The sequence below is a fragment of the Ochlerotatus camptorhynchus genome, unplaced genomic scaffold, assembly GCF_037179485.1.
Source record: "Ochlerotatus camptorhynchus isolate MF236.1 unplaced genomic scaffold, CSIRO-AGI_Acam_v1.1 ptg000213l, whole genome shotgun sequence".
NCBI classification, from domain to species: Eukaryota; Metazoa; Arthropoda; class Insecta; order Diptera; family Culicidae; genus Ochlerotatus; species Ochlerotatus camptorhynchus.
Window position 1 is genome coordinate 4,358,945 of NW_027040703.1, and position 25,809 is coordinate 4,384,753.

Consider the following 25,809-nt stretch of genomic DNA (forward strand, 5'->3'; position numbering starts at 1 on the left):
TTATATTGAATTGGTGTCTTTGGCAAAGTTTCTCGGTTTAACATGCGCCTTCATCTGGCAATGGACATTAGTTCCAATTTTATCCGCATAGATGGTGCTGCGATACTAACTTTCTTATCTCACATGCTAGAGGTTTTGTGTCTTCGGCAAAGTTGTAGAACATTAAAAAATATAAAAAATGCAGAAGAATTCAAAGCTCTAGGTCTTCAAACAACAAAGATATAGTGAATATTGTAAAATTTAACTGAAATTTACGTTTTTTGTACTATTTTCCATACAAACGACAAATCCTTCATTTTTAACGCAGTGTATCGTTTAAGTCGGATAATTTGCAAGTTTCAAGGAAGAGTTCTCAATGTTTTGGGTCGATACAAGCGAAATATTAGCCGAAATAGTGAAAATTACCATGATTTTCATAATCTGGTTTCTCGAAAGGTAGCAAGTTTTAGCAAAAAGTCATTTACTTTCTGAAATGTACCATTTATCATCAATCAAAGGTGAAAGTTTGCCGGACATATAATTTTATATATTTGAGATATCTGAATTCATAGACTACAATGTTTATTCAAGCAGCGTTCGCCAACGCACGGCTTGCTGGCTGCATGCGATGGAAACGATGGAATATGTCTCTTATGCTTCGCTAGCTGCACGCAGGGTGCCTTCCATTCATTTTGACTAAAAAAATGTTTTATGTATTTATGGAATAATAAGATATTATGATGATATTTTGTACATGTAAGTAATAAGAAAAGATTGTAAAGTTTGTGTTTTACACATCAAACCTGCAAATTTAGCTTTGACAGAGTCACAATGAGCGTTTTTCTGATCGCCTCTTCGCGAAGAGTGAAGAGCGAAGAGTGGGTGAGATAAATTACAAAATCGCTTATTGTGTCTCTCATGTAGCAAAATTGGCAGGTATTATGTGTCAATCACAAACTTAATAATCTTTTCTTGGTGTTTGCATTATCAATTTTTTTTCATATAATCTTATTATTCCATACTTTCTTAAAACATTTATTTAGTCAAAATGAATGGAAGGCACCCTGGCTGCACGTTGGCGAACACTGTACTAATGTATGCACAAAGCTTCTTCATGTATCTTCTCGAACATGTGTGCTTGTGTGATGAGATATCTAGATTCAAAGTATTTTTTTTTAACTCTAACAACTACCTGTTATCTTGCATTGTCGATTATTGCAACAGCATTTGCACGGGTCCTGGAAATTGCTTTTTCTTGGTCTGAGGAAACTGTTTCTGCACTGTCATCACCGGGTCAGAGGTCAGCAAAAGTCGATGGAATACGTCCTCGATTTTTGCAAGACGACTAAATTGTCGAGAATTGTACTCCCGATATTTTCTGATGGATTTGTTTCGTCGCTCTTGCGCCTCTTCGGATAATAAACCAACCGGAATATCACAATGGCTTATGATTGTCGGGCCATGCACCAAGATCCTGTGTACCGTAGGTGGCAAAGTATAAAAACTATAATAATGGACAAGCTTCTAGTCTCTTCTGCGTAGGTTTCGAATGCCTTTACGTCTATTTCAAGCTTGCTAGATAGCGCACACAGAATTGTAACAAATCAACGAAGGATATCCTTCTCAATTCCTGTAATTCTTGCCGTTATTTCTGGATTCTGAAATTATCTTCTGGCGGTGTTGCCATCATCTTATCTTTCTTTTTTAAAGAGACTTTCAGCCATCGGCTGGTTCATCTCTGGTTGCCATCATTACTATTACCTGATGAAATGAAAATGTATTCGTAATGTAAGGTAACAAGACGATAAAATGAAATTACCTCCAGATGGTAACGGTACACTTATTCTCAGTCCTATTTTCTTGAACTCTTCTTTTAATGTAAGATCATTTTCGCACAAAAAAAATCGCAAAGCATCGTCAGCTGTAAATCGTTTGATCTCTGGTTTGGCACTTGATTGGGCTTTTAACCTTGTTCTTTGGTTATCTTCACAAAAAGATTTTTTTGGTCTTCCACCTACATTTTTCTTTTGGCTATCGTCCTGAGCTTTGAAGTGGGAATCCAGTCATTTTGTATATTTTAGGAAAAACAAACGCTTGTTGCGGCAGGACTTGGCATAACGTGAATCAATGTCTGCTTTTAGAAATCTAAGCGATTTGTGAAAGGACTGTTCAAAGGCTTCACTTTCGGGACAAATAATTTTCTTTTTCACATGCGATGCCAGATCAACGAGCGATATTTTTTGAAAAATAATGTTAAGATTTCCCGAACACTCACGCTGCATACTTTTATTTTCAATAATGAAATAAATACCTTCTGAACAATTGAAAATAACCTACCTTCTGCCATAATTATCAGTTATATACTTCAAAATAACTCAAATTATAATCCACCAGAAGAGTCAACATTACTTCGAAATATCAAAGTTCCGTTTTCGTACTTACATTTTCAGTTAGTCAATCAGTAAGTAGTACATGTGTATTCTCATTTCAACATTAGATCAGTGCACGAAGATTTGCTTGCTCTCTTCTCTCATTCGTAAACGTTGACAGTTTTGGGTGGTTTGTTTTGGCTTCCATTCGTTGCCATCTCTTTTACTCATAGACAAAATTTTTGTAACTAAAAAGTGAGGTTAGAGACCGTGCACTGCTCTATCAACTATCATCATCGACTTTTGACACACGCACACATGTTCTAGAATGAACATGAACATGAAGAAACTTTGTGCATACATTAGTACAGCGTTCGCCAACGTGCAGATAGCGAAGCATAAGAGACATATTCTATCGTTTCCATCGCATGCAGCCAGCAAGCCGTGCGTTGGCGAACGCTGCTTGAATAAACATTGTAGTCTATGAATTCAGATATCTCAAATATATAAAATTATATGTCCGGCAAACTTTCACCTTTGATTGATGATAAATGGTACATTTCAGAAAGTAACTGACTTTTTGCTAAAACTTGCTACTTTTCGAGAAACCGGATTATGAAAATCATGGTAATTTTCACTATTTTGGCTAATATTTCGCTTGTATCGACCCAAAACATTGAGAAATCTTCCTTGAAACTTGCAAATTATCCGACTTAAAAGATACACGGCGTTAAAAATGTCGTTTGTATGGAAAATAGTACAAAAAACGTAAATTTCAGTTAAATTTTACAATATTCACTTTATCTTTGTTGTTTGAAGACCTAGAGCTTTTAATTCTTCTGCATTTGTTATATTTTTTAATGTTCTACAACTTTGCCGAAGACACAAAACCTCTAGCATGTGAGATAAGAAAGTTAGTATCGCAGCACCATCTATGCGGATAAAATTGGAACTAATGTCCATTGCCAGATGAAGGCGCATGTTAAACCGAGAAACTTTGCCAAAGACACCATTTCAATATAATGCAAACCCAATGCGCTAGAGGTTTTGTCTTGCTAATTACGGTTCCTGGCCCAGTGTGCAATGCCAGCTCGAAGCGTTTGCTAACTGGTGCAACTTGAACCGAATGGAGGTCAACTCCGCGAAGTGTTCAGTTATCACCTTTTCTCGCAAAAAGGAACCGATCATGTTCAATTATGTACTTCAGGAAACAACTATCAGCCTATCAACCACGTAAAAGACCTGGGAGTTATTCTGGATTCCCAGTTAACGTTTAAGCAACACATCTCGTTCATTGTCGACAAGGCGTCAAGATATTTGGGATTCATTTTCAGGATTGCAAAGAATTTTTCCGATATATATTGTCTCAAATCGCTATACTGTTCCCTGGTGCGGTCGACCCTGCCCTGCAGTATGGAACCCAAGCTATAACAATGGTGCTGAAAGAGTTGAGTCCGTTCAGCGTCGATTTCTTCGGTTTGCTCTGAGGAAGCTGCCTTGGAGAAACCCTTTTCGTCTACCCAGTTATGAAAGTCGATGTCAACTGATTGATCTGGAGCTTCTACGTACTCGGAGAGACACTTCGCGGGCTCTGCTCATCGCGGATAGTTTACAGGGTAGAATTGATTGTTCTACAATCCTGGAGAAGATCAACGTGAACGTCCAGCCCCGAGCGCTGCGAAATAACGTTATGTTAAGATTGCCTCAGCATCGCACTAACTATAGCATGAACGGTGCTATAGACGGCCTTCAACGTGTGTTCAATCGAGTTTCTTCAGTGTTCGATTTCAAACTGATACGAGAGATGCTACGCCGGCGCTTTTCCCGTATTTTCTCTGACGCAGTAAACCGTTGAATGACCATGTATTTTTTTGTATTGTGTATTTTAGTAAGCTGGACTATGTATTTTAATGTTATTCACTTAAACATCATTGGGGTTACACAGCAAAAAAATAATTTTGATATCACGTCAAAGTGGATGCACTACAATCATGTCGAAAATATGGTGTAATATTATTTGCTAAAAAGGACAAAATTATCATTAATACAATGCATGAACTGACATTACGCTGCTTTTACTGCATTTGTTTATTTATGTGGTCATAAAAATTACATGAAATTTTCGACATGATTGTAGTGCATCCACTTTGATGTGATATCAAAATTATTTTTTTGCTGTGTACACTCAGCCTGTTGATGTATACTAATAAATAAATTAATTAATAAATAAATAAATAAATATTATAAGGATAATTAAAAAAGAAAAGGTTGTAAACTATTTGCTTGACACATAAGACCTGTCATTATTGCTTTCAGTGCGTCACAATCAGTGATTTTACGATCCTTGAGCGATCACTCTGAATGAACGCTCATGAGTAATAAATTCTCTGATTGTGACGCACTGAAAGCGAAATTGACAGGTTTTATGGGTTGAATAGACACTACAAAATATCATTATAGCATCCAAGGGGCAGGACAGCTTTTGATCATGAGTAAAATCGGATTTAATGTTGAGTAACTCTGAGCTGCTCTGAGTGCCTCGCGTTGATAAACATCAAATACACATAGCAACCTGATTTTTGTGTTGCAATATGTCATCATCGGTGAGCTGAAACCGATTGATATACTTTTCTGCAAGGATTTCATATGCAACTGAAAACTGGTGCTGAAGTTTCTGCGGATGAGATACTAGTGATGCTGGACTTGCTGGATTGTATAATTCTGTCCGGTTATACAGAATGCACGGATTGTAACGGTGATTCAAGACGACCACCAGGCTTGAGTTAACGGATACCATCATCGATCGGATGGATATATTTGCAGAAACAATTGTAGCTGTTTTGAGATTGCGGCTTGTAGCGCCGTTTGTTTCTGCTTCTACCAGTGTTAAGCATTTTGCTGAATTTCCATGAATAGCATAATGGAATCCACCAACAAGAATGTCCAACTATTGAAAAAGAAATTGCCTGAAACTATTGTTCAAGCTAACAGGGAAAGTTTAACACTGAGCTCTCCTGGAATTCTCCGGAATTCCTTTTGGAATTCACTGCGTTTAAGCTCAAGAGCGGATAGTGTCCTTACGTCCCCGGAGATGAACCAGCCTGCGGCTGAAAATCTCCTAAATAGAGATAATAATAATAATAATAGTGTCCTTATGACAACATCGTCGGCTCATAACCTGCTATTCATCGCATCATTTTTCATTTGACTTCCTCGCTTGACAACTTTTAAAAGTAGCATCCACAAGCACCAGGATATCGCCACGAAGCTTATATGCAGGAGGAAAAGAAACGCATGATGTAATTAAGAAGGGCTAAGATTGTCCCCAATCGAATATCTTCGGGTACAATCTGAGCAAGGCCTCGGTGCAATAAATCTATGAGTTATCTTCATCAATACAAAGATAAGTCTTATTAAGACTGCTTAAGATGGGAACAATGGCGTTGCGAATATTACTCCGACCATGGCACTTATTAACTTATCACTCACGGTGAAGTGATTCCCATTTGATTTACACGGCCATCACTTCATAACAGTTGTCCCCGAGGAGAATTAAAACCTGTCTGAGCGATCACTTCAAGTTCCAGGTGTTCAAAAGGCTACTATCGATGAGATGTTTGTCACTTTCAAACAACTGCCAACCAACAATCCGTCCGACGAAATTACCAGGCTAGAGGAGCGCTTGAAGTCACACCTTCTATTGGCTTATGGGATATCGTCTGAGTGGAATCGCGTCCGCCTATGTAGCTCAATCTAACAGTGTAAAGTACAGGAAATCAAGAAAGAATTTCTACAATTTTGTTAATTTGAGTATTTTATAAAGTTAAAAGCACAATTAGGTTAATAATTTTTTGAATGTTAGTATTTTTTACATAGTACAACAATGCAAACCATATCTATAGTTATTTCACTTTCAGCGAAAAAACAATAGTCCTGCCGCAAACCCGTCTAAATATCATACGTACACACTTAGAAAAAATCTTGTAAATTTAGGTGCTCTGAGACTGACATATACGAGCGTCAATTTTGACAGAAAATTGAGGCATAACAGACGCGAAATTCAGCTTAATCAAACGTACTTTTCGTCGAGTGACGATCTTTCCAGTCTCGGCGCACTTAAATTTAAATGACATTTTTGTTTACGTCTCAACCCGTATGTCAAAGATAGATTCCGTCAGATAGATTCCGTGTAAAATTAGTTATTTCTAAGTGTGTATTCTACCACTTCTAGCACAAGATTACACTTCCTTCCAATCTCCTTACGACGACTTCTAGCCAATCCATTCTTGATGCCATCCCCGGTCTTGTTCTTCCGATGGTCGCGACTAGTTTTGGAACGCCACTGCTCATATTTACGATCAAATAACATTCCTTCCCACTTCTTACTTTCTAGATATAAGGAACTTTCTCGCCCCAGCCCTTTGATATAAGATTTCATTAGATATCGTGTGGTTTATACGCCGTGGTTGTGCATCCAGACAGAAACTAATACACCAGCTGAGGTTCACGAGTCGAGGGTAGATTACACCGTCATCGCCTAGAAAAAATGCTTAAGCTACGATAAATCCTGTGTTTTCATAAGAATCAAATTCCTGTTTACGATTTCTTGACAACTAATGCGGACTGATGTCACATAGCACTGATCAATCTGTTAAAATTTTATTGGTTACTAAATTTAACAAATGCATGATTTCAACTCAAATAAATAAAATCTCGGGTAGGTAGATGACGAACAAAGTGAGACTACTTTGATCAGTTTTGAGTAAAGGCCCAAACGCAATGTGGGTGGAAGCGGAAGCGGAAACGGAAAGCTTGACAGTTGTCACAAATGACATCAAGATGCCTAACCGAAGTCGATTTGATTATAACTAGTTTTCAATCCAACAAGTAGGCTTACTCAGGACGGGCTTTTCAGCTTCCGCTGTCATTGCGCTTGGGCCTTAATTATGAGTTGCTCAAATCTACTCGCTGCAAAACTATTTGCTCTGAGAACAGCTGACTTGCCCCTTGATAGCATCCAATGATTCCATAATTTCGATAAACATTTTTTAATAGCGAAGTGAGTGGAAGTAACTCTGATACCAGCTAATCAATAATGGACTGATGAACCGAAATCCACATGTTATAAAAATCGACACAAACAGATTTTCATGATTCCGGCCATTAGATAATCTTGGGTATCTTTGAATAATTTCCTGCGGATTATCAAAGCATCGAGGTAACCCTGCTGAGCGCTTCTGATACATGGAGTGTGCATCCATTCCATTCGTTTAACATTCTCAAATATGCGCTCCCTTTGTTTTTGGAAAAAACTAATCTTCCCCATACTCTGGGTTGCATTCCTATTTTCACCGGGTGTAAATTTACAAAAACTAATTCGCATAAAATATTCACACCACCAAAAAACTCCCCCGCTCCAAGAATATCAAAGATTATCTGCGACAGGATGAGTGAAAACGCAAATTCCTTTGCGATTGCTTTGCATATGATTATACAATTACACCTCTACGTATGCCGAGCGATGCGGAAAAGTCTCGGTGTCATAAATTCAACAACCCCTGCTTGCTCGCCGTGTAGAAGTTGTGAAAATTTATCTGTGCGTGTGCGTTTACCTTGGAATTAAACTTAAAATATTCACGCGAAAGTAGACCCCAACGTCGCGGGAATGGGTGCAGATGAAGATGTTTCCCTTCCGAATTTACATGTGTATTTCTAATTACTTAACATTCGCTCCAACGGAAAAGTGCCTGCTATTTACTGCAGCGAGGGTGGCATTCGAACGATACTTGTTTCTACCTTGTGATTGATTCCAACCAACCAATGTGGTGGCATACTCATCTAATGAAGATCTTTTCTTCTTCTTCTTATTTTTCCATTTTCAGATGCCGATAGGAACGTGAAACCAAAGCCAATAGAAAAACAATCTATTCAATGAAGCATCACGAGTGAAACTTCAGTCTAATCTACTTTTATAAAGTTTCTTAATAATTTAATAATTCTATTTATGTATTTATGTAACCCGTAAGCAACCTAATTTATTTATTTATTTAACTTATTCTAAACAAAAACTCAATTCAAAGAAAGCTATTAAACAAAAGCATTAAATCGCAAAATCATTCAGTAAAACTTCATCAGACGCGCTCGAGTCAGTAAAATTAATTTAATATTCCGACAAGTCATTAAGTCTAGAATTGTTTTGAAAACACAAACACACGCAAAAAAAAACCAAACTAAACAAACGACAGAAAAGTACAAATTTATCTCTAAAAGCAAACAAATCTAACAAAACAAACCCTGTGAAAATACGCAGTTGTGAACGAAAACTAAATCTAAAATTTTGATCAAAACAAGCAAAACACAAGAGTTGACAATAAGTTGATCCAAAAGTTTAACACAGAAAGGCACAAATCTCTCAACCGGAGCCAGTATTATTTCGCAAACTGACAAAACAAAAGCAAAACAAGTACAAACATACAACAACAACAAAATCCCGCTAACAAACAAACACATAAATAGTTAATACAAATACAGAGTAATAGTCTAAAATCCACACACAAAACAAAATTGTGCAAGTGTTCAAATAAAACCTACGATCTTAAGTGAAAATGTTACCTTCGCCGAGAGCCGGCGGAAGAAAGTGAGTGTTATTTTTTTGATACAAGAAGAAAAGAGTGACAGAACCAATATTTACCCTCCCGTCGGATTCAAAACGCCGTACACGCATATACGCAGAAGAAGCAGATGACGAAGAAGAGATAGTGAAAAATATACCAAAAAAATAAATAATAAAATATCCAATAGAAGCAGTTGTATCGAAGAGTGCAAATTCCGTGCTGCCAGTGTTCAAAAGTCTACCTCTCAGGAAAACAGAAAGTAAACAAATCAAGTGAGCTTTGAAAAAGTAATACAAAACAAAGGAAACCCGTGCATTTCCGGTGTTTGAAAGTTTTGGAAGATTTTCGGTTTCTCTAGTCGTCGGTTACTACGTTAAGCGAAGCGTAGCACGCGCGTTGTGATTTTTTGTGCCCGTCAAAAGCAATAGACAGTCTAAGAGATGTAGTATGACATCAATGATGAGTGCTAGCACTGCGGAGGAAACGGCCGACCATAGTTTACCTTCGTTTGCATCGTTTACAGCGGAGCTGGAGCCCTCATGGGATTACTACGACCGTCAGGAGCGTTCAAACGGTTCTACCAACGGGGGTGATGTCATAACATCCCAAACAAGCAATAGTAGTTATACCAGACCTTGGGAAATGGATTCCAAGGACCATCGTGCAGCCATCAGCAATGGTGGCGGTGGTGGAGGGGGTGGTTTCGAACCCTTCCCCAAGTTGCCATCATTTCAGAGTCAGTTCCATGGCTATACGGACACGGCCATGGGCGCAACGGAGCCCAGCTTGCCGCAGGTTACTGCCGTTCCGGTGCCGATTTCACCGAGTTCAGGTTCACCCGGAGCTGGCGGTTCGTTAACTCAGCTGACGCAGTTGACCCCCACTCCGCTGGCACCGCTTCAAAGTGGACTTGCGTCTATCGGAGGCTCCGGTTTCCACACGTTGAGTGCTGTCAATCCACGTCCGTACCCACTCGTACCTGCACCGATCCAAGCTCGTGATATCCCCACAATCAATCAGCAGTACATTGACGAACGCCACATCCAGCTGTATCAGCCTATTTCCAGCTTTCAACCGCAAACCATTCCCACCGTTACTGTGCTCAAAAACGAAGTTGTTGACTTTGATTTGTCCTCGCTCAAAAATGGCTCTATCCATCACAGCAACTTCCACAGCTCAATGCTGGAAGCCAACGTCTTCGTTCAAAACGGAGCTTCCCATCCGCATCATCATTCTCATCAACAACAGCAACAGCAGCAACATCACCACCACCATCACCATCAAACCGTGCATCAGCTGCACCAACCACAGCACAATCTGGTTACGCCATCAATCCAGGAACACCACATTACCAACAACAGCAAGCTGAACAGCTCGACGCCGAACCTGGACAGCAGTACCGGTGTCGGAGGTGGAATCGGCGGTGGCGGCGGCATGGGTGGTATCGGTGGCAGTGGTGGCGGTCAGTCGGCACAGATATCACGGATCGCCGACAACCGGAAAAAGGAACGGCGGAAAATACGGGCCCCCTCGCTCGAGTCCAGTGCCGAGTCCGAGGGTAGTGCAATGGAAATTGGCGAAAGTGGCAATCCGGGCCAGGTGGCGGCCATCTCCAGTACGGCCAACTTCAAGAGTCCGATGCATACCATGAGCATGGATACGGACGACGGGGCCATGCCGGGCGAGAAGAAGGTGAGTTTGGTTTGAATGCCTTCACTCAGTGATGGATCGCTCTTTTCGGACTTTTTTTCATTATTTTTTAACCCATCTTAAAATAGATAGTTTAGTGCTGTTAATCTCCCTATCAAAATTCAAAATATCCGCACCGTAGAGCCACACTCTGTGTTTTCACTGATGCTACACTCGAGAGCGCTAAACTATGTAATTTAAGATAGGTTAACTGAAAATTCAATTGGATTTAACGTTAGCATTCTGAATTAAAAAGTAATGAAAAGTCCCAAAAGAGCGAACCATCCCTACTTACACTGAACCAAAACATCCTCGTATGACTGAAGAAGAAACTGATTGGATGGCGTGCCCTTTTACAATATGCTATCGAATTTCGGATGGTGGTCCTATGGTTTAATTCGCTATCAGATGGTGAGAAATGCTATGACTATTGATAAAGAGTGTCCCAGAAAGTATAAGCACAGTTTGGAAAAAAAAAAACGTTATGTTAATGGACTCAAATTTTTATTTCATAAATAATATTATGTTCTCTATAGTATTCTCTTTCAATTGGATGCAAATAATTCGCAGTTCCAGTATGCCAAGGAGCAAACTTAAGATCTGACGCTGTTGAGCGATAATATTGGCTACTTTTGTCTAGTCTTTTTCAAATTCTTCGATTGAATTTGCTGCTTTAAAGTGTTTCCGTAGATACCCCTTGGCAAGGGCCCAAAAAGTTTCGATTGACCGGAGAATTCGGAGAATTAATCTCTTTTGGAACGTATTGCACTTTGTTTGCTTTGTACCAAGCTACTGTGTCTTTCGAGTAGTGCATTGACACCAAATCGGACCAAAATAGTATTGGGCGATCATGTAGACGGATCATGGGCCGCAGACGCCGATTCAAACACTCCCGAACGTAAATTTCACACTCACATATCGCTTGCCAAACCATGGCCTTCTACGATTTTTTTTCGGTAAAAATTGACTTATCGGCATTGTCAACTTCCTGATCATCACAGACTGTGTAGTATTAGTCTCCCGGAAGCGTCTTCTAGTCAAATTTGACATACGTTTCATCGTCCATGGTAACACACGCCAATTTTTCACACAGCAGGCTATCATATAGCTTCCGAGCACTCTGTTTGACGGATGCGGCTTGTTTCTGAAATCGCTTCTTCTGCGTCTTGAACGTTTTCAGCCCGTTTCTCGCCTTGGCACGTTGGACGTTACTCTTCGATGTTCTCAGTTTTTTGCGAGGGGGGTGACTCTATCTAAGATGCAGGAAATTTTTTGCTTTGCTGTTGTGAGATGCACTCGCGCTTAATAGATAGAAACACGATTGATTATGATTTTCAAAATTTCTTGCAAAAAGGTGGAGAGCAATGCAAGTAGATGGGTTTAGATGCAAGAGATGAAAAAAGATTTTTCGAAGATTGATTCGCTAGTGTGAGATTTTTCGACCATTTAAAATCGAGATTTAGATGTGTCGCACCCCTCGGTTTTTTTGCCAAATCTCGAACAGAGGCACTTTTCTTATTGACGAAATCCTGATTATCTTCTGGCTCACTTTTTGGTCCAAAGGTCCCGGCTTACGGCCAGATTTGGATGTGTCCTCGAAGGTAACTTCTTCTCCGAACTTCCAGATGGCGGTTTGGATTGCTCCGATACTTACTTCCTCCATTTTCGCCAACTTCTTTACTGATAGGTTGGGAACAAGGCACCATCTTTTTTAACTAGTTCGTTTATTTACTAGGCTCAGTCGTGTGTGACACTTTGCGGAGCCAAAAATCAGTAATGTTTGAATTTACATTTTATACAGCAGTAGTTCTAGGTTAGTATTGGGTACCAATTAGTAGTGGTGGGCTCGAGGTTAATGGGTAACAATTTCGATTGGAAGGAGCTAGGTAGGAAACTGGTTTCTGAAGCCTCCTTCAGATACTACTCTCGGACGGTTGACCAAATTCTGGCTGGGCAGGGGCAAGTAGCACAGAAACAGCAGGATAATAAGATTTGGACACAATGGCTGGAAATTGGTTCAAACTCTAACATCAGACAAACAACGGAATTCGTAGATCGCCTGCATGTAGAGAAGATCACGGGTTCCCAATACATCTCTTACTTCACGGAAGGGTTGTCTACCTCGGGCCACTAGGATATCCAATAGTCGTGCTTTGGAGACGTCATTACCTGGGCAATACCAAACTGCGTGATCGATGTCATCATAACCGGTTCTGCACCTACATATATTGCTTTGAACGAGGTTTATTCTGTAAAGATGTGCGTCTAGCGAGTAGTGGTTGGACATAAGTCTAGACATAACGCGAATGAAACCCCAACTTACATCCAGACCTTTGAACCACGCTCTCGAAGAAACATTTGGAATAATGGAATGTAACCACCGCCCAAGAGGATTACTTGTCCAATCGTTTTGCCAACTTAAAAGAGAACTCATGGGAAAAATTCATCATGTGAAATTATTCTATCATAAATCTCGCCTTGTTGTGTGCCCACCTTTGCGATAGAGTCTGCCTTTTCATTGCCTGGGATTGAGCAATGTGAGGGGACCCATATAAAGCTAATCCTATATGATCTGTCGACCAGCAAACTCATCTGCTCCCTTACCTTTGAAAGGAAATAAGATGAGTGCCTACCTTGTTTCATCGTCCGAATAGCCTCAATCGAACTGAGACTATCCGAGAAGACTAAGTAATGGTCTATAGGCATGTCGGAAATCATCCCCAATGCGAAGTTGGTTGCTGCTAGCTCAGCAACATAAACGGAACACGATCTGTTTGCGCTTTCCCGGGAAATGCCTCGCATTTTGATGAACAATAAGTAAACACCAACACACATCGATGAACAGCTGATAAACTTCATTTAGATTTTTTGTTCAGTGTTGGTAACGCTAAAATAATCGGTTCATCTGCGATTTGCGTGAAGCCCAATCGTGACTCTTCGATTGTTGTTTATGTTCGTAAATTCGCGAAAGAGAAGGGAGAAGCAAAATGAACCAATTTCAGATGATTTTTTTTTAAATGATTTTGGTGTTTTTGAAAAAATGAGACAAACATTTTCATTACACCCCGTCATAAATAGAATGATTCGAGGTGAGCCGGATTATTTTTAATATAGAAAAACTGCAATACTTGTATTTGTTGCATTATACCGGAATTGTAAAAAAATGGTTCGATTTGACAGATCGAAATTGGTTCGATTTTGGGGTCCGTCTTTGCATCACACAGGTTGGGCCGTGACGCAATTGAAGCAGCTGGATGTCAAAATCTTCTTTTAAATTGAAGTTGACAACTAGGCTTTAATTCTTTCTAGGGGTGAGCAAATGCGAATGCTTATTTGAAATTCATACAAAAATAATAAAAATTTCACACATTAGGTTTAACTACCCCATTTTCGACCTATTAAGTACAACCCGCACTTAGTCTTTCTTAATCTAGCGCAGCTGTAATTATTACTGGCTTCTAAACTTATTTACCTTTCCGTACGTACCATACGATTTGATAAAGAGAATACAATCGTTGAGATATTGTCAAAAGTCTAACACTGCTCCTTGACGCCAAACTCGGCCTACGGATTCTGAACTTGGCCTAACGCATTGAAACGTCATTGAAACGTCAATGAATTCACTTCGGCCTATCGGATGAAGATAAAGATTGATTCGGTCTGAGCGCTTCTTTTGTTTTTGGTAATAATGGGTGCAAACCTTCATATCACACGTTCTCATTGACTTCGTTCGGTAGCTTATTAACTAAAGTATCGTACCAAACGCATAGTTGACTTGTTAACTCTGAAATTATGGATTAATTTGAAGTTTTCTGCTCGATAGACCCAAAATGGGCGCTTAGGCCGAAGTAGTTCTCTACCCTATAGGTTTTGCTTTCGATACTCAGCTTCAAATAGCTTAGTTCTCAAGTATTTGAGTCGCGTAACCTCTGACACATCGTTTTCTACGTACTGAATAATCTTGCCAAATGATTACATTAGTGAGTACAGTGTTGGAAAAATATCGAAAAATCAAATCTCACCAATGCCCAAGATCACGCTTGATTTTCGTAGACAAAAATCAACAAGCAAACAACTGTGGTTGATTTTGCAAGCTGTGATATCGCAGCTCGGAATATCAAGCTAACAAAACTCACCAACTGCAAATCTCACCAAACTGTGGTAAGATTGAGTTTAATGATTTTTGCTTTACACTCAAATGCAACCGAAAGTTCCATAACGGCTGGCAGCAGTCCCTTCGTGTATGCCATCGGTGAAGAGTAAAAAGAGATAGCAAACTAAACTTTCTCTTTCTAAGATTTTAGCTTGATTTTTGCACGTTGTGAATAGTCTCGCAATATCAAAGGAGCTTTTAAAATCAATATCAAGCATGATATTTTGTTCCAATATCACGCGTGATATTGAGAACGTATGAGAGCGGAATTTTTTATTTGATTGATGATTTTGCCAACACTGAGTGAGTACATTAGTGAAATCCTGCTTTGCTGTCGGTTCCTCGTCGACTACCACTAGCCCAGATCTGGATACGTTGCCTGAAGCGCTCTGGTCGGTTCACATCACATCGCATCACTGGTCTGCATTTCAGCTATCTTCTCAACTTCTGCTATATGAGCGATTTTATATAATCTGCACCTTCCACGAGTTTCTTATTGTGGAAGTACTTATTTTCTCCCATGATCGTTGATCTTACGACAACTGTTCATCTTCCAAGACCAGTTCCCAACATGAGCTTTCTCTTATATCGCATCATGATGGCAATAATTTCCACCTGATCCATCGGTTGGCATTCACTGGTGACGAAGATAGAATCACCTGAATTAAACCATAATCACTCTTCAGGTCGTAACCATCATGGTGCGCTGAACAATTGTTCAAAACCAATAGCGCTTTTGGCTCAAGACTTTTTTCGTGACAGAACTTTCGTACAGCTGGTACACATTTTTCCTCAAACCCTTTTTGGAACAATATGCGTGTCATCTGCGCTTTTTTCGAGGAATAGTATGAAGCTGGTAATTCTATATTTGCCCCATGTGGGAGATAGCGAGGATTTTCAGATTTTCCGAAAAACATTAGCTTGAGTTTAAGGCAGCGGCGACCCGTAACCTCACTTTTTACCTTTGCACACTTTGAAAACCAGATTTAATGCCAAATTCACACTCGAATCGTTTGAAAAATACCCTTAATCTTCTAGATTACTCGATATCTATCCATTGCAAGCAATATTTTGATAATTGTTTATGTTTTGAGAATTAGTGCGCATGAAGATTGAGGTTAAGGAAACGCCACTGGTTTAAGGGAACCGTCAAGACTAGCACAAGGCATGACAGTATGCTAGGTTCGGTTGAGTTTCAGATTAGAAGCCACCCATTTGTCGCACAACACTACCGTTTTAGATGCCATAAGCATTGAATAATTGTGACGCACTTTCATGCAACTTTCAACTTTCATGCATCAACACGTGCTTCAATTTAGCATATGCTTCTAGATCACCAGATGCATTCTCTCCAGCAGCAGTAGCCATTCGGAAGCCAAAGCTTTCCTTGAATCGCCGGGCACAGCCGTTGGAAGCGAGGAACGTATTTTCCGTGTAGCAATCATGATGCTCACCATCCTTCCTTAATTATGTCGCTGCCTGTTCCACTTGACTGACCATCTCACCCAGCTTGCAACGTGGATGATAGAGCAGGGCTGCTAGACTTCAAGAAAATTTATTATGTCTCCCCAACTAACAATTTGAGTTGTCTAAAAGCTGAATAAGCTATTTTTTAGCTGAATAAGCATATTTTTGCCTGAATAACCCCTTGGTCAGCCACCAATGTTTGTTGGGTCATTACTGCAGTATCTTTTTGATCCAGACTGGGCCGATGTGTTTGAATGCATTGATGTTGATAAGAAGACTGTGCGTTTCTGTAGCATTATTCAACATTGGTTGGAATCAAATGTTCCTCTCAAAAGACGACCAATTTTCCTAGCTTGGAGTACTCCTCAGCTTAGAGTGCTGAAGCGTGAGCGTAACGCAGTCCAGAGAAAACTACGTCATCACAGAACAGCTGACACGAAGCGTGACTTCAAGCGTACCAGTATCGCTTACATTAAACTTAACAGTGCCTTGTACAAATCACACGTCCTCAGAGACCAGTGGAATTTGCGGCGTAACCCCCGAAATTTTCGGAGCTTTGTTAACAGCAAAAGGAAAGATTCGAGTATACCGTCCAACATGCTACTCGATGGGAAAGAGTTCACTTCTCTTAGCGAAGCGTGTGAGATGTTTGCTAAACACTTTGCATCTGTCTTCGATAAAAATATGACAAGTGACGTTGAAGCTGAATCTGCTGCCTCTGATCCGCCTAGTGACTTAGTGGAACTGAGCACATTCGAAGTAACTTGGGATATGGTACCTGAAAACCTCACTCTCTCCTGGTCCAGATGGAATTCCGGCAGTGGTGTTCTGCCGTTGCTCAGCTGCATTAGCAGAACCTTTAGCAGCCATATTTAGTGCATCCTTTGAGCAAGGAAAATTCCAAACATTGTGGAAGCTCGTCGTATATGTTTCCTGTTTTCAAAGCTGGCAATAAACGCAGGGTGTCCATCCAACCGGGAAAACCGAGAAATTAGGGAAAAACCGGGATTTTGGAGTTGCCGGGAAAAAACCGGGGAAAATCCGGGAACACCCAAATCGCACCGGGAAAGATCATATAAGTATCAAGTTTGGTTTTATCATAGTCTTGTAGGCCATAATTTGGTCTTGAAGAATCATTCAAACCTTTATAAAACTTGCAATATCACTTGGAATCAATCTGATCGCGCACGGATAGGACCCGATTTGTACGTTGTGTGATAATTAATTTAAACGAGAACTGTTATTTGACCGTCCTGCCATGGCGGAGGTATGAGAACTATAAACGTTTATTTATTGTAACATAACAAGGAAACTACAAAAGCAATGACAATGATACGGGGACAAGTGGTGACATCTATGAGTAGGTACAGTAGTTACTTTATGTTAAGGGTAGAGGCAGTAGTAGTCGCCTGCACGAACATACTCCCCCCCAAAAACGAGTTTTTTTATTTGACTTGATTTCGACAGTGAATCTGCTGTTATATGTTGAACATTCTGCGATGATAAGCGAGCTGCTTGTTGTCCATTGTTGACCAATAAAAAGGGTGTGCACTGCTGTTAACACTCAGTCTATTGTGTATCCGACGTAGACACTAGTCCGTTGGAATTGAGCATCTGCTGCTAGCCAAATACTGTGCCGTCTGCAGCAGTACCGTAGGGTGAGCTAGACGCGGTGCGAGATGCTCTGCCAGATGGCTACTGTAAAGCCACACCATCGTAGCCGGCAGTGTAGTGGAATCCTGCATAGCACTATAGGACCCGATTTGTACGTTGTGTGATAATTAATTTAAACGAGAACTGTTATTTGACCGTCCTGCCATGGCGGAGGTATGAGAACTATAAACGTTTATTTATTGTAACATAACAAGGAAACTACAAAAGCAATGACAATGATACGGGGACAAGTGGTGACATCTATGAGTAGGTACAGTAGTTACTTTATGTTAAGGGTAGAGGCAGTAGTAGTCACCTGCACGAACACAATCAATTTTATATCATATACATACACTATGTTAAAGTATCAAAAATCCTTTCACTCGCAATCTGTTCACGCACGGGGCAAACGGTGATTTTACCGTTGTTACTAATGCCATAGCTTACAGAGTTATTTTTAAGAATTTTTGTTGATGTCATTTGAAGAAAAATGTTTGAATTCTTTTGCTGCAATTTTTCGAGTGAAGAAGTTCTAGTATAAAGCCTGAGCGAGACATATTTTGTCACGAAGCTACTTGAATATAAGAAGCAGATTCATGCCAATAAATAAATGTCCGATATCAAACTCCTTACATGTTCCATCATGCTTGGCATGCAAATGTTTGACACCTGACACAATCAACCAACAAAGATGATTCCTCCAGAGATAAATAAAAAATAATTTCTGCTCTTTGTGCTATCCAGCTACACCAGATTAGTTAGGACATCGTAGAAAACCTCGGTTAGTCTGTAAAACATAAAGATCTGACTCCATATCTCTCACGCCGAAGACAATGTAATTAAAGATCCTAGAGATAATTCATCCAGCTCAAACATTTTTAGGGGTAATCATCATTATCATGAGTTCAAATTTAAGTCGCAAATGTTCTAAGAGTGTTAAAGTGACTTTATCAAAAAAGAATAACGATCTGAACTCCAGGCATTTTGGAAAACCAAATAATCCAAATCAATGATATTATGGGGCTTCCTGATAGAATGGTAAATTAAGAATTAAGTCGAATAATCGTATGCCCTGTTGAGTCTGCAGAACCTCAAGAACAGATATCCAGAATGATTTTGATAATCGAACAATGTTATTTTTAAACACAATTGATAATTTTAAATAATGTTATGAACGGAGACTCAAAATGCTCAAAAGTGAAAATCGGACAAGATTTCGTTAACTTGTAAAATATCTTCAAGACAATAATGAAAATGAGAATGATAAATATGTTGGTAACACATCTTTGTATCCCACAAAATGTTGTTTGACTTATAGATCTTTAAGATCTAAACTCCAGGAAGATTGAAAGAAAATAAAACTGCGTTTCTCCTGTTCAGGTACCGTTAATACAGGATTTTCATGAATTCATGAATTCATGATTCCATGAAATTTTGGAGATCTAGATCATCACGTATTGTAGAGCAATTCTGCTGGCAAAAATATATGATATTCTACAAACGGTTAATTTTGAACGTCTTTTTTGTATAAAGCAGAGATGATTTTTGGGTTTGGGGTTTTTTTAAATAACCGGGAAAAAAACAGGAATTGAAAAATTGGATTTGAATGGACACCCTGTAAACGGGATATTAAGAACTATCGAGGTATCACCAGTCTTTCGGCAGCGTCCAAACTGTTTGAGATCATCTTGAGCGAATTTGTCCTGAATCGCTCGAAGAACTACATTTCAACTGACCAGCATGGATTTATTCCCGGTAGATCGGTAGCTACTAACCTTTTGGATTTCACCAGTACAAGGTCATATATACTGATCTGAAAGCCGCATTCGACAAAATCGACCAGAAGGTTTTGTTATGCAACCTTTCCCGACTAGGAGCGTCTGAGCAACTTAGGTCGTGGTTACATTCCTACTGGACTGGACGAAGTCTTCGAGTACGTTTACCAGCACCTCTGGAGGAGTACCTCAGGGAAGTAACCTGGGTCCACTTTTGTTTACGTTATTCTTCAACGATGTAGCAGCTTTGTTGGGAGTTAAATGCAAGCTCGTTTATACAGATGATTTTAAGTTATTCATCATAATTCACTCGATTGAGGATTGTCATCGTCTTCAAGCTCTGCTAGATTTGTTTGTGGATTGGTTCCGTTGCAATAAGCTCATCATCAGCGTTCCAAAGTGTGCAGTGATGAAGTTTCACCGCTCTGAAAGTTCAATCCTTTACGACTACTGCATTGATAATGTAAGCTTGGTGTTCTTTTGGACCCAAAGTTGACCTTCAATCTTCACTATTTCTCGATCATCTCTAAGGCGAATCGTGGGATTTATTTGGAAGATTGCACGAGATTTCAAAGACCCTCACTGCTTGAAGGCACTATATTGCTCTTTAGTTCGGCCCATACTTGAGAATGCATCTGTGGTCTGGTCTCCTTATGAGCTAGTGTGGAATCTCCGAATAGAACGTGTTCAGAAAAGATTTTTGAGGTTGGTTTTGCGCAGCTTGCCGTGGCGCGATTGTACCGATGCATGCTATTGAACCTGGACACATTGGAACACAGAAGAAATATGCAACAAGCCTTATTTGTAGCGAAACTTTTAAATGGCGATGTGGACTGCCCTCAACTGCTTTCACAATTAAACTTCCGTGTTCCTCAAAGGATGTAACTTTTGTTGAGATCTCAGTGAAACTTATTTTTGCCGAGATTTGCACAGCCGAGCTCTGTAGAAAAAACTAAGTGTGACATTCTTCCCGACTCTGCTTCTTCAGTAATGTTGTCCGCCAATAAAAGTGTTGTGTGTTTTCGCTTGGATCCTGACAGATAATCCATTGTAGAATGCTGACGATGAAAGCATTTATTTAAATATTCAACATAACAATAAGTTCAACTTATTACATACCCGTTCTTAATACAATGTAGTTTCACGCTTCCAATAAACAAAAACGATTAATTCGCCTTTTCGTAAAGTTTACACAACCACAACAAACGATGCCCTCAAGAAATTTTACCCTTCTGTCAGTTAGCCCAACTAACGAATCGATGGTGGTGTTGCTAGATTGTTTTAAAGCTTATCGGTATCGAAGGTATTAAAAATTGGTATTTATCGGTATTTACTATTTAATTAATTTTATATTTTTGCCGTTTTTGAAAGCAAAATTTTTAACAACGGTGACAACTGGGATTTGAGGAGAATTGCAGTCTTAAAACACTCTTTAATTTTTTTATTTAATTTTTAAAATTATCGTTGTCCTCAAATGGGGATCGAAATTGTGACCAAGTAGTTTTTTCAATAAAATATCATTAAATGAAACCAAAATGTGGAAAATCAGCCATTACAACGACTAAACTATTGACAATATCGACAAACAATATTTTCCCTTGAAAAAGGCCACAACCCATGGCCGAAATGTTGAGCAGATTACATCGTAGTCGTTGCAGTGTTGCAGTCAATGAGAAAGCCGTTAATCAAAGCAATTTTTTTGCTTTTGAACTAAGATCGAAAAATTCCGGAAGAAAACTCCGGGGAATGTTTGAATTAGCTTCTGAACGAAGCTGACAAAACATCCAGAGAAAGACGAAAAAAGCTCTCTTTGATGAAGTTCGAGTAAAGTTCTAAGAAAAGTTAGAAAAACATCCGGGAAACTTCCAAGACACGAATTAAGAAACTTGTGGCGAAAATTTAAATAAACTATCGGAAAAAAATCGGATGTCACATCCAAAGGAAGCCAGAAAAGTTTCGGAAATCGGAAGTAAATTTTCAAAAGTAGCCATTTCCAGGAAAAACCAGAAGAAGCTCGGAAAAACCTTCCAATAGAGGTCGAACAAAAAAACCTTTGGCTTATGGTCAAACTTCCAGAAGAAGGCGAAAGAAATTTCTGGGAGAATTAATTGAACTTCCTGGAGAAGACGACAGAAACTTCCTAGAGACGCTGGCAGGTAGATTGGAAGAAACATCTGAAGAAAGTCAGAAGCCAGAGCGCTTACGGAACAGTCGAAAGAAACAAGTACACAATTCATAAAACATCCCTGAAGACTCCGCAATTTCCTTAAAGTTTTCGGAACAGTCCTGAAATGCACTTAGGAATATTCCATAGTTCCTCGAAATTCCTTAAAAGTTCTTGTAATTTTCCTGAAATTAGGGACCGTGACTACCGGAATATCTCTAATCATCTTTGAAGGTCCCTGGACTTTCTTGAAGATTACAAAATCTCTTAAGTGCTCTCGCAAATTTCTCGAATTTATTGTAACATCAGCAGGGAAGCTCTCTGATTTTCCCGATTTTTTTTTTATTTTTAAAAGTTATCGACACTGCCATTAAAAAAGCATAGAACTTCCCATAAAATGTTCTCGCAATGTTCTACTGTTCATGTAACTTCCCTTACGTTTCCTAAATTTGCATGAGCCCCTCAGGACATTGCTGAAGTTTTCGGAAATTGCTTGAGTTTTTCGGAACTCCTTTATAATTTCAGCAATTTCAATGAAATTAATTGATCTGTTCTGATGTTCTCTAAGCTTCACTTAAGTTCCTGAAAACCATTAAATTTCCCTGAAGTTCTTTGGACTTGTGAAAATTCCAAAATATTTATGATGTTTCCTTAAGTTCACTGGACTTCGCTGGACTTTTCTGAAATTTCCGGGGTTTCAAATTGTAACAGAGGTTTTTGAAACTGTCTTTAATGTTTTAATGAACTTCTTAAATGTTCCTGCAGCTAATGTGAATTCGCAATAAAAATCTGATAGCATCCTTGAAGTTCCGGAAAAATTGAAAAACAGGCGGGAGAAGATGAAAGAATTATTCGAGTGAAGGCTGAAGAAGCTTCCAAGGTAAGGTGAAAGAAAATTTCAGGGAAAGTTGGATGAAACTTCAGGAAGTTAAAAAAAATGAATAAAAACTTCCGGAAGTTAAATAATGTTTAAAACATATTTCTCGATTCCCTAGGAATTACCGGAAAGAGCCATCAACTATTTCTCGTTTGATGGGTAGCCAATAAAATGGAGGAAATGCAAACATTAGTCAAAAGAGTATCAAGCATAAGGCATCTTTAGAGATGATTTTTTAGAATTTTGAAGGCTAAAAAAATATAAGGTATTCAAAAACATACAAGTCTCTCACAAAAAATTTCTCCGAAATTCAAGTGGGGCAGGCAATAATAATTTTGATTATTTAAAAAATCGGTATAAATCGGTATAAAATCTTAAAAATCTGTATTCTGAGGAATCTTATCTGTATATCGGTATCTAGTTCGGAAATCGGTATAAATACCGATAAATCGGTATATCTGGCAACGCTGGGTGGTGGCTCAACCAGCGAATTCCGACTGTATACTGCGCTCAGCAAAAGCTTTCCTGATGCTCATCTATATCTTCGATCTATCTTCTTCTTCTATATATATAAAAATGAATTTCTGTCTGTCTGTCTGTCTGTCTGACCCTTATAGACTCGGAAACTACTGAACCGATTGGCGTGAAAATTTGTATACAGGGGTTTTTGGGGCCGTGGAAGGTTCTTATGATGGTTCGAGACCCCTCCCCCTTCTGTAAGGGGGGGCTCCCATACAAATGAAACAGAAATTTCTGCATAACTCGAGAACGGCAAGTGTGGGGGTATAAGGAGATAATCATAGGGGGTAGCCCCTTAGATAATAGGGGGGGGGGGGGGCTACGTACAATATAGCATGCTTTTTTTTTAATTGGCGCATAAACTCAAACTAATATTGAATCCCGAGCAAGACCGGGCACACTCCGCTAGTATATATATAAATGAATTTCTGTCTGTCTGTCTGACCCTTATAGACTCGGAAACTGCTGAACGGATCGGCGTGAAAATTTGTATGCAGGGGTTTTTGGGGCAGGGAAAGTTTCTTTTGATGGTTCGAGACCCCTCCCCCTCTGTAAGGAGGGCTCTCATACAAATGAAACAGAAATTTCTGCATAACTCGAGAACTAATCAAGCAAATGGAACCAAATTTGGCATGTGGTGGTATAAAGAGATGGTCATAGGGACTAGCCCCTTAGATATTCAATATAGCATACTTTTTTTAAGCGGCGCATAAACTCAAGCTAATATTGAATCCCGAGCAAGAATTACATAGTAGGCTTATTGATTAGCTGGGTCATTGTTTACGTTCGGCTGTTCCGTCTCTGCCTCATGTTGGTCTAAAATTAGTACTACAGTCATCTCTGCTTAACTCGATATTGAAGGTACCACCGAGTTAGTGAGGATAACGAGTTACGGAGGTAAACTTTCTAAATTGGTATGGCGTAATTTGGCAAAGTAGCCGGGATTTCCATCGAGCAATGTTTTTATACGGTCGAAGGATTCATACGAATGGAGGATGACGTTTTGGATCAGTGTTGTGTTACGTCTGTTTTATCTGTGCCGAATTTAGATTTACATTTAACTCATCGCCAATTTCATCTATTCCGCACAGACAAAGAAGAAGCGCAAGCGTTGCGGCGAATGTGTCGGATGCTCGCGCAAAGACAACTGCGGAGACTGTGCGCCCTGTCGGAACGACAAGAGCCATCAAATCTGCAAGACTCGCCGGTGCGAAAAACTGACGGAGAAAAAGGTAAGTCAATTTGAATTTTGTTTTTATATTTTTGGCTATCTCGTTCAACCCTGCCGAAAGAGTCAAATGAGAGACCCTTCAGGGCACGACTGCCCCCCCAATCACCATAAATCAATCCCTTAACGAACGTAATGAAGCGATAAAATCTTAACTCGTACAACAATGCATTGCGAGGAAAACAAAATTTGCAGATGTCAATGCACTCGAACTCGACAAACAAAAAAACACACAGAAGACGGGAAAGATCATCATCCGCATGTTTGCGAGCGGCAACGCGTGGTAACAAAGGGCGGCGACTAATTTTCAACCGTCAAAATATTTGAGCGCGCGCCCTCTTTCGCTTTCGTTTTGTAACTCTTTCGCTTCTCATACGGCGGAGGAACATGTGTTTTCTGGAATAAGGAGTGTGTGCCCTTGTTCCGAAGGCAAACCGGTCGGCCGGCAGCAGGTTGTAGCTTCTTCGCTCGGCGAATTGCTCCTGTGTACTGTCGTTGCCCGGTTTGTTTACATTTGGAGCCATGTTCAGCTGGCCCGGTGTTTTCTTTCTTTCTTTCTTTCTTTTTTGTCGCCAAGACGTGTGGCACGCGAGTCTTTTGATAATGAAGATGCGAAAAAGGGGTTCTCTCAACGGGTCAAAGTAGGCCTTAGGGCTGGATTGCGGGCGGACGGCGGGTGCTGCGAACTGTGCAAGGCAAATAAACCTGCAGATGTTACCGGTGCGCACCGTTGTTGCTCGGTTGGGCATTAAAAATCATCGATTTTTTTTATATCAACTGCCCGATTGTGAGCCGTTCATGAAATATTGATTTTCTGGCGAGAACATTGATTGCACCGCGTGATAAGCGGCAATAAATTTCGCGTTCATACCCATTCGAATAACACTTTGTTTACAATCAGCCTGCTGCCTGATAAGAAGGTGTGCTACGTTATTTGAACACCCGCACTTTGCAGCGGCTTTCGGGTAAATAAACAGCGGCTTGAAACGGAATCCACCATTGTTGTGTGACAGTTGGTTACTTGGCAACAAAGTGAAGAAAAAAAAAATCTTTAATTTCCATTTTTATGCAGCGAATATCCTGTGTTTGTGTATGCGAGTGCACTGGAAGCATTAATTCCATTTAATTTCATACACCATATGTGCTGCGGACCAATTTTCCTCTGTTTCCTTCCACACTCGACGAAACGATGGCGGCGCGGTGCGGAGGAAATAAGATTAACCGTCAATAACAAATAACAATGGCGGCTACTGCCAGGCAGGGTGCGAAGAGAAGCAGCATGGTGGAACACAAATGCGTATCAGTCAGCTGTTCAAACTTTG

The 25,809-nt window shown here is 39.8% G+C and overlaps 1 protein-coding gene across 2 annotated transcripts in view; it reads left to right on the top strand.

The window, feature by feature from the left end:
- Positions 1-25,809, top strand: part of Tet (Ten-Eleven Translocation (TET) family protein) — a 647,407-nt gene that overhangs the window by 56,910 nt on the left and 564,688 nt on the right. For both annotated transcript variants that reach the window (XM_065224604.1, XM_065224605.1), the window contains exons 2-3: positions 8,231-10,654; positions 24,351-24,491. In XM_065224604.1, coding sequence (XP_065080676.1) covers positions 9,410-10,654; positions 24,351-24,491 — 1,386 coding nt within the window. In that variant the 5' untranslated portion in view covers positions 8,231-9,409. The remainder of the gene's footprint in view (positions 1-8,230; positions 10,655-24,350; positions 24,492-25,809) is intronic.